Source organism: Stegostoma tigrinum, chromosome 24 (genome assembly GCF_030684315.1).
Source record: "Stegostoma tigrinum isolate sSteTig4 chromosome 24, sSteTig4.hap1, whole genome shotgun sequence".
Lineage (NCBI taxonomy): Eukaryota > Metazoa > Chordata > Chondrichthyes > Orectolobiformes > Stegostomatidae > Stegostoma > Stegostoma tigrinum.
In genome coordinates, this window is record NC_081377.1 from 44,227,132 (window position 1) to 44,245,605 (window position 18,474).

At 41.5% G+C, this 18,474-nt stretch overlaps 1 protein-coding gene across 8 annotated transcripts in view; it reads right to left on the reverse strand.

Annotated features, from left to right (window-relative positions):
- Positions 1–513: 513 nt before the first annotated feature.
- The window catches only part of LOC125464943 (proto-oncogene tyrosine-protein kinase Yrk-like), a 310,765-nt gene continuing 292,804 nt past the window's right edge, over positions 514–18,474 (reverse strand). For all 8 annotated transcript variants that reach the window (XM_048557895.2, XM_048557894.2, XM_048557893.2 and 5 more), the window contains 4 exons: positions 17,749–17,825; positions 14,202–14,355; positions 10,338–10,469; positions 514–7,728 (listed from right to left, as the gene is read on the reverse strand). In XM_048557895.2, the coding sequence (XP_048413852.1) occupies positions 7,520–7,728; positions 10,338–10,469; positions 14,202–14,355; positions 17,749–17,825 (572 nt within the window). In that variant the 3' untranslated portion in view covers positions 514–7,519. The remainder of the gene's footprint in view (positions 7,729–10,337; positions 10,470–14,201; positions 14,356–17,748; positions 17,826–18,474) is intronic.

The window sequence follows — 18,474 nt, forward strand, 5'->3', positions numbered from 1 at the left end:
AGACAGCTGGACCTCCGGGGAGTGACTAAAATCAGGGATTGTCATGGGATCTGAAGTAAAGGAGCATTGATATCACAAGGACTGTGGGCTGGAGGAGGTTACAGAAAAAGATGGAGCGAGAATTTGGGTGCAATTGAAAACAGGGCGAAAACGTTTTCTAAGGATAGACTTTGTTTAATTAGGGTCCCACATGGGTCAGTCAAACTGTCACTAATAGCTAAGCCTCTTGAAAGTAAGTATATTTATTCACCGTCATAGCATGTTCATTCTAGATACAGATGGCATTATGAAACACTCCAAAAGTTAATCAATGAATTCGTAAAATGCCGATGTCAAGTTAATAAAGACAGAAACGTTGGAAATGAGGAGGCTGATAGCTTCTGGTCCACATTATTATAATTTTCAGTTACTTTTCACATCTGTTCCTGGCTTTCCATCATTTTATACAAGTTTGAAGAAAATAATTTAAGCATTTAATGATATCAAATAATGTTTTTAAATGGATACATACTAAACTTAGAATTAAGTTTTATTGTCACGTATACTTGAGTACAGGGAAAAGTATACAACGTCACTTCTTGGCCCCACCTTAGGTACGAAGTAGAAAAATAAAGGAATAAATTAATACATTCAACATAACAGTTCTTTTTTAGTACAAAGTAAAATAAAGAAAGAAAGTTAAACAACAAACAAAAACAAAGTTGCTGGAAAAGCCCAGCAGGTCTGACAGCATCTGCGAAGGGAAAAACAGAGTTAATGTTTCGGGTCTGGTGACCCTTCCTCAGGAAGAGAAGAAAGTTAAAAGTTTAGTATTACAGTCTTTCCACAACGGGCTTTCCCCACAAGGGCCCGATCTCCTCCACGCTGCTGTCTCGCCGCTGACTGTCAGACCCCTGCCTGGCATTGCCAACTGCCTCACTGACAACTGCTCTGGGCCTCGACGATGCTGCAATGTTGTTGGACGCTTAGGTTCTGCCCAGCTCACCAGCCTTCTCATCACCGAGTGCCAAAGTCCCGTTGCGGGCCAGTCCAGCTGCTGCCACACTCCGCACCCTAATGCCATCGCCTCCACGACCAAACTCTCTCTCCAGAAAGTAAGTTTTTAAAAAAGCAAACTTAAAAAAAAAACAGAAAAAACAAGAGAAGAAGAAAATATGCTACACAGCAGCTGCTGAATGATCTGAGAAAACCAAGGAAAGGAATCTGGGTTCCTATGGAGACATTAAGCAGCAACTTAATTGTCACTGTCAGAATCAAAATCCTGACTCCTCAAAGCCTGTCCACTGTGTGCAAGGCACAAATCAGCAGTGTGATGGGACTTGTCTGGAGGGGCAGCTCCAACAATACTCAGGAACCTTGACACCATTCAGGATAAAGCACCCTGTTTGATTCACTCCGATCCATCACCTTCAACATACAACTCCCTTTACCACTGACACACAGTAGTCACAGTGTATAACATCTACGCCAAGTGTTGTAGCAACTCAGCAAGGCTCATTAGACAGCACCTTTCAAAACCCATGACCACTTCCATCTCGGAGGACAAGGGCAGCAAGATACATGGGGATACCACGACATGCAAGTTCCCCTCCCTGTCACTCACCATCCTGATTTGGAAATATATCACCATTCTTTCGCTGTTGTGGGTTCAAATTGCTGGAATTCACTTTCTAACAGCACAGCCAGGTATACCTACACACCAAAGGCTGCAGAGATTCTTATTCTATGAAAGAATAAGAGAAATCCTGAGGAATAAAATTGAAAATTGAAAATCTCCTAAAGTACCTAATATGAAAATAACAGCAAAATACTGCAGATTTGGAATAACTGCACCTGTAGAATAAAACAGTTAACATTTTAGGTTTAAAGAGGTGTCATGGTGGACTTGAAATGTTAACTCTTTTTTTAGAACATTAGAGTTGGGAGAGCATGGAATGTGTTGCCAGCAGCAGTTGTGGAAGCAAGGTCATTGGGGTCATTTAAGAAACTGCTGGACATGCATATGGTCACAGAAATTTGAGGGTGCAAACATGAGGATCAATGGTCGGCGCAACATCATGGGCCGAAGGGCCTATTCTGTGCTGTACTGTTCTATGTTCTATGTTCTATTACAGCACAGTACAGGCCCTTCGGCCCTCGATGTTGTGCCGACCAGAGAAAATCTGTTTCTCATTTTACAGATGCTACCAGACCTGCTGAGTTTTCTCAGCGCTTTCTGTTTGGTCAATTTTTTAAAACACTGATAATCTATCAGTTTAGTTAATCACATCTTCATAATGATACTTGTTTCATCTGAGATATTTAATGAGTGAGGAAATGCAAAGATTCACTTCTCAGTTAATTATCTTTCCAACTATTGATAATTGTTTTACTTGATTTAGCTTAATCAAGGATGTAAGCAACATTTTAATCACAAAATTGACTTAATCATATTGACTGTGGCGATAAATGCTTCAGGTGCAGTGACTTTAGTAAGTCAGTAGACTACAAAGTAGGCAAGGTTCTGTCTGTTAAAAAGACCCTGAACTTCCAGTTGCCTGCCACTTTAACACACTGCTGTGTGGCCTGGCCAACATCTCTGGCTCATGCTTGCTGTAGTACTCCAGCAAAGCTCAGCAAGCTGGAAGAGCAGCATCTTATTTTCCACTTGGGGAACATGCAGCCTTCCAGATTCAATATTGAGTGTAACTATTTCAAATCATGAACATCTCCCTCCGTGTCTTTTACCCACACTCCAGGTCCTGTCAAATCATGAATTTGCTTTCAACACAGCCAAACCATTTTCACCCACTCATTGCCCTCATTGTGACTTAATGAGTTGCTTTTCTTCCCTGGCTTAATACCAACAATCCCTTTGTTTATCCACTCTTTTTTCTCTCTGTCCGAGCTTCCTGTCTTCCGATCCACTCACTTCTTCCCATCTCCAGTTTCCTCTTCCCCTCTCCATCATCAGCATAAATATTACCTTTTTCCTAGCTGCTATCAGTTCTGAAGAAGGATCACTGGACTCAAAACATTAATGATGTTTTCTCTCTTCAAGGGTGCTGCCATTTCCTGCTGAGTTTCTCCACCAATTTCTGTTTCTTTTTTGTTTGTTTAAGCAATTAATAAATGTTCAAATAGCCAATTTAGTTTGATGAAAATTAGAGTGGTACCAGAACGTGGAGCCTGTTTTTTCTCCTTGTCAGTTACATGGACATTACATAGATTTTGCAGAACAGAACACTATGCCCATCTCATCCATGCCGGTCTTTATTCTCCTCATACACAAATTAATCCCGTACAATCAACATATTCTGCTATTCCTTTCACTCTCATGTCTTTCTCTTGCTATTCTTCTTACCTGCATCAATGCAAGATTTCAATTACTCTCTGAGGTAGCATGCTTCATATTAAATTCCTACTAAATTAGGACAATCTTACATAGATATGACACCTAACTGCTGCATCTTACTTTTGTTCATTGACATGAATGGGGCAAATGCTATCTCTCAGCTTTTATGAATAGATCCACATAATTAGTTTATGGAAGGGGAGACCAGAGACAGTGTAAAATGCATGGACAATTTCTGACTGTTTCCAAATAGAGAAACAATGACTTATTGCAGGTGCAGCAGGCAGTGAAGAAGATAACCAGGATGTTAGCCTTCATAGGGAGAGGATTGGTATGCAGGAACTGCAATGTCTTGATGCAATTGTTCAGGGGTGTAATGAGACTGCACCTAGAGTATTGTGTGCAGTTTTGGTTTCCTTATCTGGGGAAGGAGCACAACAAAGGATTTCCAAACTGATTCCTGGGATGACAGGACTGACATATGAAGAGACACTGGTTCAGATAGGAGAACACTCACTGAAGTTTGGAAGAATGAGGGGGCTCTCATAGAAACCTGTAAAATTTTAACAGGACTAGACAGGGAAAACACAGCAAGGGTGTTCCTAATGATGACTGGGGAGTCCAGAACTAGGGGTCACAGTCTAAGGATACAAGGTCGGCCAATTAGGACGGAGATGAGGAGAAATTTCTTCACCCAGACAGCGGTGAACCTATGGAATTCTCTGCCACAGAAAGTGGTTGAAGTCAAAACGTAGAATGTTTTCAAGAAGGAGTTAGATATAGCTCTTAGGCCTAAGGGGATAAAAGAATAAAGAGGAGAATGCTGGAACAGGGAACTGAATTGGATGATCGGACAAGGTCACGTTGAATGGCAAAAGAAGGCTTAAAGGGCGCATGGCCTAAACCTACCGGTACTTTCTATATTTCGCTCAATAATGATGACACAATAACTACTCATGTACAATGATAATTTCTAAAATTAGGGTTTTTTTTCAGAGAATTGTTGACCATATTTAGAGCTGTGGACTTGCATTGAGGATATATTATTGAACTGGGGCTCTGCATCAGTATATTCTCTTGAAATGTTCTTAACAAACTCCAAGCCATTTTTATATAATGAAATTGACTGGGTGAGACTGTCGAGCATCAAACATGATACAATGGAATACCTGTAGTGGACACAAGAAGTCTGCTCATCAGAAGCAGAAAGTTTCTAATTAGTCGGTAGTTCATTGAACAGAAAGCTGAGTATGGGTTACAAGTGACTCATCACAAAATGATAACAATTCCAGAGGCTTTGACATTCACATGTCTCATATCAATATGGACTTTCTACAGCCTTTAGAGTCATAGTGTCATAGAGATGTACAGCATAGAAACAGACCCTTCGGCCCAACGCATCCATGCTGACCAGATATCCTAAATTAATCTAGTACCAATTGCCAGCATTTGGCCCATTACCCTCTAAACCCTTCCTATTCATATACCTATCCAGATGTCTTTTAAATGTTGTAATTGTACCAGCCTCCACCCCTTCCTCTAGCAGCTAGTTCTATACACATACCACCCTCTAAGTGGAAAAAATGCCCCCTAGGTCCCCTTTAAATCTTTCTCCCTCACTTTAAACCTATGCTCTGTAGTTTTGGACTCCACTACCCTGGGGAAAAGACCTTGGCTATTCATCATATCCATGCTCCTCATGATTTTATAAACCTCTATAAGGTCATTAGGGGCTTTAGATATTAGCCTCCCCAGTGAACAGTTCACAGTCACTCTCATCCTACCTTTCAGCTTTGACACTTTATGGATACGGGGTCATCATGTGATGAAAACTGGTCAACATTCAGGACTCTGCATTTTCTGTGTCTTAGTGAAGAGAGGCCCAGTTTCCTGCTGAAAGCAATCAGATGCCTCATCATTCCACGTAAATTAGTCTCCCACAGAATCAATGTGGCTCCATTTGCCATACACGCCTTGTGCATTGGCACTTTCACTGCCCAGCTTGGCCTTTAGAAACTAAGAACATTGCTGGAGAAGGGGTAAGTTAAATGTTTTGAAATGATTTATTGTGGAATCATAAAGGGAGCATTATTGCTTTCTGGGCTCTCTAATGCAGGTCTCTCACAGTATTGCTTCTGCCTTCCCTTAACATACTGATTGATAGGGATGGAGATTTCAGATTTTGGGACTTCTCTGATCAGCAGCTTTCTTCTTATTCGGGGTGAGCAAATCACGGATGGAATGATATGAGATCCAAACATGAAAATTAGATAGGCCTTTCACTGTTGGTTGCAGACTAGCTGTAGAGACACTGAAGGTTAGTCCCTTCCCAGGCAAAGATTGGGGTCAGCAGGAATGCTACAAGAGTGTTGGCGGGGGGCTTCTGCAAGAGTATTTTATTAAGAGTCGAAACTGTCAGCACAGGAAGACAAAGGTAAAAGAATTGAAATGTCCAGATTTTATCAGAGCCTGGTTACTGAGGTTGCCTGTAAAAGTAATTTTAATTCAATTGTATTTTGTTGCAATTGAGTCACTTGTGAAAACGCCAGAGTAACAAATTTACATTATGCGCAGCTAAAGCTGTACAAAGCTTTTTTTGGAAAGAAATTCCACTTAAAGTGTCTCTATTCTATGACATGTTAAGAAATAATGCAGATTTTAGACCGAGCAAAAACGTAAGCTTCAGTAATTTGCACCAGAAACAATGACAAAATAACAATCAGATTAACAATCCTGATCATGTTAGAAAGGTGGAAAACATTTAAATAAAGCACAGTTGAACCTTCTGTTAAAAAAATTAAACCCAGTTCATTTTTGCTCCAAACACTTGCTGAAATTTGATTAGATTAGATTAGATTCTGAACCTGAAGCTTCTTGGTTATTCCAAATAAAGCTGATTTTCATCAGAAAAATTGGGGAACACATTTCAGTCCTCCAAATGGTCACAGACCTATCATCTCTGGTTAGATTGAAGATGGCCAGCCCTGCTGATGGCTTGGCCTTATATTTTCTGTAATGTAAGCCTTCCTCTGAAGGCAATGGTAGTCGCACAGTACCTGTGTTGCCTCGATGTGTTTGAGGATTTTGCTCAGGGGCTGATTGACTGCGTCCAGCTCATCAGAAGCTGCGAGCACAGTGACAGCAGTAATGCTCACACCACACTTTTCAGTCAAGATGCTTGATGGCTGAAAGCAGGAGTTTTGAGGTCACCAATATAGAGGGATCACTGTCATGTTTGATATTGATGTGACACAGTTTCTCTTCTAGGAGCAGATCCTCCAAATGACAGCACCCCAACATTTAGGCCAGCCCAGTACATCATTATCTTTTCAGATATTCATCCAAAAAATTTATTGCCCTGTTAACAAATACCCAGAGAGTCAAACTTCATAGTGTCACATTCTCCTATACCATGGCATGTAAATTAATCAATTGTGCTTCTTCTTCATTACTCTTATGTCAACACTGTACTAAACAGATTGTATTTAAAGTGTAAGTAAACGTTATTCAGTGACTAAACTTGACCATCTTTGCTGGCCTTATACCAGTGTAGAAAATTTATCTTTTTAAAATGCGGGTCCTTGGATGTTGGGCCTATAAAATTGTACAAATCTCAGAGTAAAATATTTCTGGAAATATGGTAAATCAAACACAATAGCTCAGTGAAATATTAATTAAGAAGGAAAAGAATTAGCATGGTCCAATGCAACATTGTTAAGTAAGCATAGCAGATCAGTCGCCTTCCTACACAGTGTGTTTGACAGCAACACGCTGAATCACTGGCTGGAAACCACAAGCAATGGCTGTGCCCTGGGTTCTGCTGACAGATCTTATCAAGTCGATGGAAAATCCAGTATCTGGAGCTCAACACCGCTGAACAACATCAGTACATCTCTGCCACAACTCCCTGCACACTCACCCCCACTCTGGAATCATTCTGCCTTTAAAAAAAATGAAAGAAAAATTAATTGTGGAAAAGAAAGCAGAGATCGTTAACCCCAAAACTATTTGGGTGTTCTGTTAATTGGAAGTGTGTAACGGTTGCTGTCACACTCGATGTGTTCCTTCAGGGTTTAGGCTGTGAATACATTACAGCACAGGCTCCAGGTTCAGCAAACTTGGAACACGGTTGATCAGAAATATAGTTTGTCATTGGTTAAGGAGTGTTCCAGTTGCCAGGGGGATCTACAGGTTTTCCCCAGGCTGGTACTGGGGTTCTGTTGCTGTGAAGTAGTCCTCGAGGAAGGACTGTAAGTATTCAAAGGTTGGCCTTTCTTCTGGGTCTTTCTTCCAGCATTGGATCATCAGGTCATGAAGAGAACCTGGACAGGCATTCGGACACGGCATTCGATATCCTCGCTCCACCTGCTCCAATACCTCACGATTGTTCATTCCTAACAGACACAACGAGACGTTCAGGTTAACATCTGCTCCCTTATAGCTCATTCTCAAAGAAAGCTAATGGATGCTGGCCTTTATAGTCTGAGCACTGGAGTGTAAGGATACAAAAGTTATGCTGCAGTTATACAATATCCTGAACTGTCAGCAAATGTGGGCACTGCACTTTAGGAAGGATATATTGGCCTTGGAGGGAGTACAATGTAGGTTTACAAGAGTGATACCTAATCTTTAGCTGTTAGATTATGGGACAGATTATATAATAGACCTGTTTTCTCTCGAATTTAGGCATGGTCTGATTGAAATCTTCAAAATATTAACAGGAAAAGACAAGGTAGATAAAAATAGGCTATTTCCACTGTTTGGTGACTCTAGATGTAGGGGGCTCAGTTCAAGAACGAGGGCCAGACCGTTCAGGAGAGATGTTAGGGAATACTTCTACACAGAAAGTGTGGCAGAAGATTGGAACTCTCTTCCGCAAATGGCAAATTTTAAATCTGAGTTAGATAAATTGTTGTTAAGTAAGGGTTTTATGGAATATGGGCCAAAGGCAGGTAATGGAGTTAGGCCACAGGTCGTGATGAATAGTGGAACAGGTTCGAGGGACTGAATGGGCTTCTCCTGTTCTTATGTTCTTATGTTCCTCTCTATCATGTGGACCGTGGCTCAGTTGGTAGCATTTTTGCGTCACTCGGAAGGTTTGGGTACAAGCCCCACTCCCGGGACTTAAGCACAAAAATTCAGCTGGTATTCAGATTAATAGTCAGGGAGATCTGTGTTGCTGTAAGTGCTGAGTTTTTGCTTGAGACATTAACCAAGGCCCTGTTTATCCTCTCAGGTTGATTCAAAAGATCCCAAGACACTATTTCAAACAAGATGCGGGGCCATTCTGAAGTGCCAAGGACAATATTGATCTCTCAACCAACTTCACAAAAACAGATCACTGGTCACTATCACTATCACATTGCCGGGGCGGGGCTTGCTGCATTTTCTACGGGTGGCCTGGTGGCTCACTGGTTAGCACTGCTGCCTCACAGCGCCAGGGATCCAGGTTCGAATCCACCCTCGGGTGACTGTCTGTGTGGAGTTTGCTCATTCTTCCCTGTGTCTGTTTGGGCTTCCTCTGGGTGCTCCGGTTTCCTCCCACAGTCCAAAGATTTGCAGGCTAGGGTGGATTGGCCGTGCTAAATTGCCCACAGTGTCTAGGGATGTGTAGATTAGGTGGGTTCTAGGGGAGTGGGTCTGGGTGGGATGCTGTTTGGAGGGGCGGTGTGGATTTGTTGCATGCAATGGCCTACTTCCATACTGTAGGGATTCTGTGATATCCGTTACAACAATTACAGCACCTCGAAAGTACTTCATTGGTTGTGAAGTGCTTTAGGCCATTTTGTGAAAAGCACTAGACCCTTTGTGATGAAGGGTCTAGGCCCGAAACGTCAGCCTTCCTGCCCCAATGATGCTGCTTGGTCTTCTGTGTTCATTCAGCTCTACACCTTGTTATTTCAGCGCTACATAAGTGCCTGTTTTTCTTTCAAAATACATTATCTGTTGGTTTCTCTATTGAACAGGGAGAAGTAAAGGTCTCTCTTAACACAGTGCATGGTGTGCGCATTCCCAAAAGGAAAGATTAGAAATAGGGTCAGGTATCTCTTTGTAAATAATGACCTGAATGGTTTATTTCATTTTTTAATTCTTAGCTTGATATTTGGGCCTCAGTATGAACGATGGGTTAATAAAAATCGAATAAGCACCATGGGAATAGAGGGAAACATGAGGTTGCTTTACTTATTCGTAAATATTGAGTTCCTGATCTCAACTGTGCCATTTTGATGTTGTGAGACAAAGACTGGATAATTCAAAGCTTCTAAGTTGTGCATCTTCTAACTTTGGCAGAGCATAGTATGAAAGCTCTTCCTTGCAAACACCAACTTCTCCAATCAATTCACGTAACCACGACCCCTAAATTCTGGAGCCATTCTGAGGAATCTTTCCTGTAAACTCTTGAAATTCTTCACATCTTGCTGAAAGTCCGATGCCAAGAACTAGACAAATGTCTCCAGTTGAAGGATGAAACAGTGTTTTACAAAGTTTGATCAGAACCCTTTTGCTTTTGTGCTCTGTGCCTCTATTTGAAGAATCAAAGATCATGATGAGCACCTTTTTAAATCACTTTCTCAACGTGCCTTGTGACCCATCAATAATTTGTACACACATATATATATCTAATGTGTCACACACACTTCTTGATGAAGAGGCATCACCACAGGAAATATTAACACTGTTTCTCTCCACAAATGCAGCCTGACCTGCTCAGTGTTTTCTGGTTTTGGTTTAGTTATTTAACCTGTCTCCTTTAGGTCCTCAGAAGGCAGAAGAGACTGCACTCCAGTCATTAGACTGGCTGTCCCATTCCTCCTTCAAGGAGTTTGAACACTATAGTTTGGAAAAAACAGCTTGCGAGATGTCACTGTGCAAAGACTATTACTTCACAAGCAAAGAAAGCAGAGGAATTTGCTGCAAAATACACTTGAATGTAACATTGTAGAGTGCAATCTTTAGACCCACCCAGCTCCAGATGGTTATAGTTCTAGACTTGTGATCTTACCTGGATATGGAACTCTTCCTTTGGTAACCAGCTCTATCAATAGAATCCCAAACGACCACACATCTGACTTGATTGTAAACTTTCCATAAAGAGCAGCTTCAGGTGCTGTCCACTTTATTGGGAACTTGGCTCCTGTATTGAACAGAAAGATTGTATTCTTGCTTCTCACTTTGCTTTTGAATTATTTCTGAACCAAAAATTACTAGAACTGACTGAGAAAGAAGGGGAGGAACAAAAACAGTAGGGGCTAGAAGCTCATCAGGTCTGGCAGCATCTGTGAAGAAAAGATCAGAGTTAACTTTTTGGGTCCAGTGACCCTTCCTCAGAACTGATGAAGCTGGGAAGACATCGGTTTATGTGCAGAAAATAGGGAGGGGGGATGGGGTAGGGAGTAAACAATAGGATAGAGCCCGAAAAGAGACAAGAGCAGTTGGATATCTAATGCAGATCGTTATCAATTACTTTGTCTATCCAACCGCTCATCTCTCTCTTCGGGCTCTATCCTATTGTTTACTCCCTACCCCATTCCCCCTCCCTATTTTCCACAAATAAACCAACAATTTCCCAGCTACCATCAGTTCTGAGGAAAGGTCACTGGACCCAAAATGTTTACACTGATTTTTTCCTTCACAGATGCTACCAGATCTGTTGAGTTTTTTCCGGCAACTTCTGTTTTTGTTCCTGATTTATAGCATCTGTGATTCTTTCGGTTTTTAAAGAAGGGAAGGACTTTGGTCCACAGTAGAGAGATCACGCAGAGGAAAACCGAAGGAAATCATGCGATTGGGTACTTTAATTCTGCTGGCGACACACAGGGGTTTAAAAATCAGTTCTTTTGTAGGAAGAGGAACCATTTCAATTCTGATTAGAGGTAATCCCATATCACTTGGTTGTGTGCAATCAGTTTGCCCACAAAATGTGTCTAAGGAAAAGAATCAAATCATTCAATTCAGTTCAAATTTTGTCACATTCTGCAGCCAAGATTAATTTTTTTTTGACATATCAAATGCATGAAGTTTTTTGTAATGGTTTCAGAAGTAAACAGAACAGTGGCTCAGCGGTTAGCACTGCTGCCTCACAGCACCAGGGACCTGGGCTCAATTCCATCCTCAGGCGACTGTGTATGGAGTTTGCTTGTTCTCCCCGAGTCTGCAGGGTTTTCTACCGGGGGCTCCTGTTTCCTCCCACAGTCCAAAGATCTGCAAATTAGGTGGATTGTCCATGCTAAATTGCCCATAGCGTCAAGGATGTGGAGGTTAGGTGCATTAGCTATGGGAAATGAAAGGTTATGGGGAAAGGGTAGGGGGTTGGCTGGGATATTCTTTGGAAGACTGTGAGGACTTGTTGGGCCAAATGGCCTGATTCCATGCTGTATGGATTCTACAAACTGTCTACCTTTGTCAAATCTGAGGGTATACCCTGACTTGTGAAAGATGGTGTTACAAACAGTCTATACTGAGGGGATAATATCAGTGGTTGTTGAGGAAATGTGAAATCCAGCATACAAAGACCATTCATGGTGAAGTTTAGTGGAGAGGTTTATCAGCTACTATAAAAATGCATTAATCTCACATGCAATGGAGAACTTTAATCTTCTAGCTTCAACAAGTTCCATCCAGTGAATATCAGGTGCTTTGGAGGCTAATCTGATTGATACTCCAGCATATTATGGACAAGGGCAAAGTTCATGACACAGAGTTGGCGGGGGGATGGTTTGGGAGATGGACTGACCACTTCTTTTCATTATTCTGCATCTTTGATTGTGAATTGGATTGGGAAGAGGACCTTTTTTTTGAAACAACAGGGATTGTTTGAAGGATTACAGCACTTCTTAAAAGGCATCTGGATGGGTATATGAAGAGGAAGCATTTAGAGGCATATGGGCCAAATTCTGCCAAATGGATTTATTTAGGATACCTAATTGTCATGGATGAGTTGGAGTGAAAGGTCTGTTTCGGTGGGGCATATCTGGTTATAGATGAGCTGCAGATGGGGCTTTGGGTAGGAATGGAGATTCAGCCTGCAACTAGTAGCTTGTTGATAATTGGTCACTAGTCCACAAACCAATCAGAACGGCCTACTACCTACCAACAACTATGTTGATTTGTTCCTAAAATAACTACTGCCTGCTTGAAACATGCTCCTTCTAGACTTTGGAAAATATTTAATGGGGGAAATTCCAAGGGCTCTCACCTTTGGCTGGACAGCCAATGGAAATCCCTCACGTTGCCCCTGTTTGGACAAACTTGCTGCCGAACTGGGCAGCAATAGATATTCCCCAGGAATAAGAACCCACTGTAGGAATCCTGCCAACCAGGAGTTGGGTCACCAATTGGAAGCAATAGGCCATTCGTGGGCCTTCTCACCACCGACCTCAACGGGGCAGAGGAGCAGAGGACACAAGGGCTCCCCACCCACCCTCTCACACCTGATTGGCTGCCTCACTGCCTCCATGGGTGAAGGTCATTAAATTGTGTCCATTGTTCTTAAATGCTTAAATCATGGGAGTTAATCTGTACAGAGGTGGAGCATTGCAAAACAGGATATGACCTATTTATAGCTACCGCAACAACATTTGACTGAGTGGATGTCAAAAACATGTTTACCCAGGGCTGTTGCCAATAGAACCAGCGCACACCAGCCTCAAAACAAACCATTTATGGCTGACATGAGGAGGAATTTCTTCACTCAGAGGGTAGTGAACCTTTGTAATCTTTCCAACAGAAGAATATAGAAGGTCAATTGGTGAGCACGTTCAAGACAGAGCCGATAGATTTCTAGAGACTAATGAAAACAGTCATTTGGAGGAAGTGCAGGAAAATGGTGTTGACAAGATGATCAGCAACCATCTAAAAATGGCACAGCAGGACTGAATGGGCTGAGTGGCCCTGATCCTATTTCACTACTTCTCTGTTAAGTTCCATTAAACAGTGCAGATGCAGTATGCCAAATAAATGAATTGCTTAAAGGTAATCATCTTTGCTGAACGGACATTAAAGAAGTAATTAAGTTAATAATTCACCAGTGAGCTTCATAATGGGGTAGGAAAAGAGATTCAAAACAAACTGTTGAAGACTGAAACTGTGTTTCTGTGTTAAGAAATACATAAAGCCATGTTAACTTTGGTAGCTTTTCAGCACATTTTGTGAATTCAAATGTATTCTTTGTCTACATTCAAATGAATCTTAACCATTTAATAGGGATCCTCGGCTAATACACGAAGCTAATGACAAGAGGCAGCTGGAGCTATGGAGCTGCAGTATGTTTTGATGGCTTTGAGGCACTATTTCTCTATTAATTACTTTGCATGATTTATTTCATGTGTTCTAACCATTTCTTTTGCTTGATATGAATTTCTGGGCAGAAATCAGAATCAGAAAAGATTGATTCTTGGGCACATTGCATTGTACCAAATGTCCCTGCATTATTTTACTATCCAGTGTTGTGCAGGCATTGCCGCAGCGCTGTCTAAACCAGGCATAGGCCCCTTTGCAGTGGCTCGTCTCAATTGGGATGGTGCTGGTTTTCCAGGTTAGTGTGTATTGTGAGGACTTATCAGGATATAGAGCTGGAAACCTGAATTAATTGCCAGATGTATATTTGGAGAACATGCCGTACACTCCTGGAAATGCACAGGTCCTGACACGTTGAGTAGTGGGACTTGAGATGTTACATCCGCAGGAACAAAAGTAGATACTCAACTTAATGCTCAAAGCAGTTAGATATGAGTCACGATAGGCAAATGGTCAGTTTAAAACGTTGATGCATATTTAAAATAAATTTATTTGCAATTAATATAAATATAAATTAAATATTATAACATCCCAACCAATCTACATTTGGGGATGCAATAGAATGTTGTACCTTGTCGAGCTGTGTATTCATTGTCTTCAATAAGTCTTGCCAGCCCAAAATCTGCAATCTTACACACAAGATTTTCTCCTACAAGAATATTAGCAGCCCTTAAATCTCTGTGAATGTAATTCATTCTCTCGATATAGGCCATTCCTGCTGCAATCTGCATGAAATGAGAGAAGAACCACAGCAATTCATTAAAGAGATAGCATTTAGTGCTGCACCATTGATGCCTTAAGGGAATGAATAAATCAAAGTGATCACTGGAGGTAGTTTGGAAGGTCAGTTACTGTTGTAATAATTTTGTAACCAAATGAACGATGCTGCTGGGACTGAAACTCCATCGTTTCCACATGGGTGTTAAAGTGAAACGTGATCAAGATACTGGTACACAGCAAGTATGAGCAGTATCCTTCACCCTAGTAGGGCTGGGGGTGAGAGACGTGGTTAGAATTTAGTCTAGCCTGACATAAATGCTTTGCTTTAGACTTACTCAAGTTAATTTTACGCAAGAACCTCACCATCAAATGACTTCAATTGTGTTTTTTGTTTAAAACTCAGCTTGGTGGGAATAGCTTTCACCCCAGGGTCAGAAGGTTGTGTGTTCACAGTTCTACTCAAGGGCCAAAGCACAAATATCAAGACTGACTCTTCGGTGCTATGACCAAGTCAGAAGTGGAGATGGTCACCAATGATGTACAATGTTTAGCACCATTCGTGATTCCCCACATACTGAAGCTGTTCATGTCCAATTGCAGAAAGGCCTGGACATTACCTGGGTTTAGACTGACAAGTGGTAAGTAATATTTACATTACACAGATGCCAGACAATGGCCATCTCCATGAGAGAAAATCTAACCACTGTCATTTAATAGCTTGACCATTGCTGAAGCCTTCACTATCAAGTTACCATTGGCCAGAAATGGAACTAGACTAGCCATTTAAATATTGTGACTACAAGAACAGGTCAGAGATTAAGAATTCTGCAGCAAATAATTCACCTGATGCCACAAAGCCTATCCACAATCTACAAGGCACAATTTAGGAGTGAGATGGAATACTCCCCACTTGCCCACAGCTCCAACAACACTCAAGAAGCTTGACACCATCCAGGACAAAGCAGCCCACCTGACTGGCACCACATCCACAAATATTCATTAACACTCAGTAGCAGCAGTGTGCACCATTTACAAGATGCAATGCAGGAATTTGCCAAGGCTCCTTAGAAAGCACTTTCCAAACCTACAACCACTACTATCTTGAAGGACAAGGGCAGCAGATACATGGGAACACCACCCCCTGCAAGTTCCCCTCCAAGACAGTCACCGTCCTGACCTGCAGGTACATCATTTCTTTGCAGTCATTAGGTCAAAGTTCTGGAACTTCCTTGCTAACAGCCCCGGGTCTACTTACACCCCAAAGATTACAGTGCTTCAAGAGCATAGCTCACTACCACCTTCTGCAGGGCAATTAGGAATGGGCAGTAAATGCTGGCCCAGTCAGCAATGTCCACATCACCTGAATAAATATTAAAAAGCTCCCAATCTATCCTGTTCTTTCAGTGGTAGTATCAGAAAATCAACAAAATTACATGATGAGCATCCAGGTCATTCAAAAAATCCAGGCAGACAATGTCCAGCAATGATTTTTTTTCCAGCCAGTGTTCCAATCACTTGTCCTCAAGTTAACAGTACAGGGCCTAAGCAGAACATCCCACTGATGCAATTATCCGTAAGCCTTATGACATTCTGGTCATCTTGTATAATATCTCCAATACATCTGCCATTGGGTTTGTTCGTTTATGGGTCCAAATTCATCGACAAGAAGGGAACAATTGGTCCTCATTCCACTCCATTTAGAAATATTAATTGAAAGACCTCACTGATAAGTTTAGTTCCCCATAAGGTTTTATGACATGGTAATAAAGCAATTAGCGATACTTAGAAAAATAAGCCACCTCAAAAGGGCCGTACTAATTCTTTCTGCAATATGTTCCGGATGTAATGACACTCATGTGACTCAGTTTACCTTGCGATATAAACTATCCAATGGCCTTTTATCATTTCATGTGATGTTGTGAAAGGTTACACAGTGTAGACAGTAAACACAAACCAGTTCTGAAAGCATCATCCTACCCTGAATATAGCGGAATCATTTCATAGCAGGGTGTGAGTGTGACCTCCTTCAAGTTAAAACTGGGCAAGAACTGAATCGAGCTGACTTCCTCCACAATTGTTACTCCATTGGAGAGAAGAAGCAGCTGAAGTGAAGCCCTTTCTCCCATAATTACAAGTTAGGCTTCATTGCCCAACAAAACTAATTACAACTTGGCTGACTGTCTGTTTTACAGATCAAACAGGCCAAGATGCCATTGGAGGAAAGACTGCAGGAGAGAACAACCCAGTTCTTTAGAATGCCGAGAGGTAATCATTGATGTTGATGGAAGTAGACGAGAGGATAAAATTAACAAGCCTCAAGTGAGCCCACTAATTAAATGAAATTTTCCCCACCAGGCAATAGTTCAACACATGTAATATATTTCCAGCAAAAGCAGACAATGTTTGGGTTGTTTAACACTTTCTAAAAGGCATTGGAAAAGTCTGCAGCAAAAACAGAACAAGTTCACATTGAGATAAACATCCTCGATCATCTGGTGTTTAGAAAGTGCCAGAGTATATGGGGTGGGGGGGGGGGGGGGTCAGTTGTCCATTGGTGTTGATAGTTCTGAGACCTTCAGCAGGCAGGTTCACCATTTCAACATGGTCAGGACTATTATTAGAATAACATTGTATCTAGGCTGCCAAATAAGGAGCAGCCTTAGCTAATTTCACAATGCATAAGCAATAAAGTCCTTGAAGCAACAGACAAACCACATTTCTCAGCTCTTCCTGCAATGAAGTTAAGAAAAAAACTCACCCTTCATGACCTCAGAACATTTAAAAGTGATTTCTAGCCAATGAGATCTTTTGAGCTGTCATCAATATGGCAAGTAGTCGCCAATTTGTGCACAGCAGGTTCCCACAAACAGCAATATATTAGTGGCCAGGAAATTTGCATTTAGGTGTTGTTCCAGAGATGAACATTGGCTAGGACAGTGCACAGAACATCCTGACTCTTCTTTGAAAGAAAGTAAAGTGCCATTGTCCCAGAGAACCTGGGGCCGCTTTCTCATTAGAGAGAGACAACCGCTAGTGGTTTAACCAGAGAGGTTGAGGAGCAGAATCCTTCGTGCTACATTTAACTAACCACATCTCTGCACATTCAAACTGTTTTACAATTATTCCCTTTTGTGTTCCTATCATTTTTGATGCAAGTGCGTACCCATACTCGAGCTACTTACAGTTTAGTTTTTCATGAATGCTCCAAAAATGTTTTATATGAAATGTTCTGAATTTGTTTAGCCACACCTGTTACTAGTAAATAAACATAGCTGAGACAAGAAACTTTCCTGTTTTGCTAAAAGAACAAAGTCACACAAGATCTAACAACTTGAGAGACAAATAATCAAATGGATAAAGTTGATCGGTGTGAAGAATGAGAAACCCTTTCGCCGTACCTGAGCTGCCATGTCAACTAGCTGTGGTAGTTTTAATATCCTTCCGTCACCATCCTTTAGAAAATCAAGCAAGCTTCCTGAGAAAGAAACAAGATATAAATAACTTGGAAATTAAACTTGGAAATAAAGGTTGTACAAACTATTCAAACTACTCAGATGCTCCCCCTTGTATGACTGTAGAAATTGATATTTGCTCACTGCCAGATACTTCAGCAAGCTGGAGCACTGGGCTGGCATTTATATTTCCTCACCGGCAGTTGTAAGATGATGAGACATCCAGAGATGTGCAAGCATTGGAGAGGGTGAAGAGCAATTTACAAGGATAGTTCCAGGACTGAGAAACATCATCGATGAGATTAGATTGAAGAAGTTGGGACTGTCCTCCTTGGAGAGAAGGGGTTGATAGGAGATTTGACTGAGGTTTTCACAAGCATGTGCTAGATGGAGTAGAGGAGGTAAAGCTGTTCCTACTTGTAAAAGGGGGAGAAAAGAAGGGTGAAGTGCTCTACAAACGTTTTCACACGATGAGTAGTTAGGGTATGAAATGCACCACCTGGGAATGTGGTAGAGGCAGGTTCAATGGAGGAATTCAAAAGCAGCATTGCATGGTTATTCAGTTAGAAACAGTTTGCAGGGATATAAAGGCAGGAGATTGGCAGTAGGTAATAGAATCAGTGTTGACACACTGGGCTGAAAGACCTCCTTCTGCACCATAAGAATTCTGTG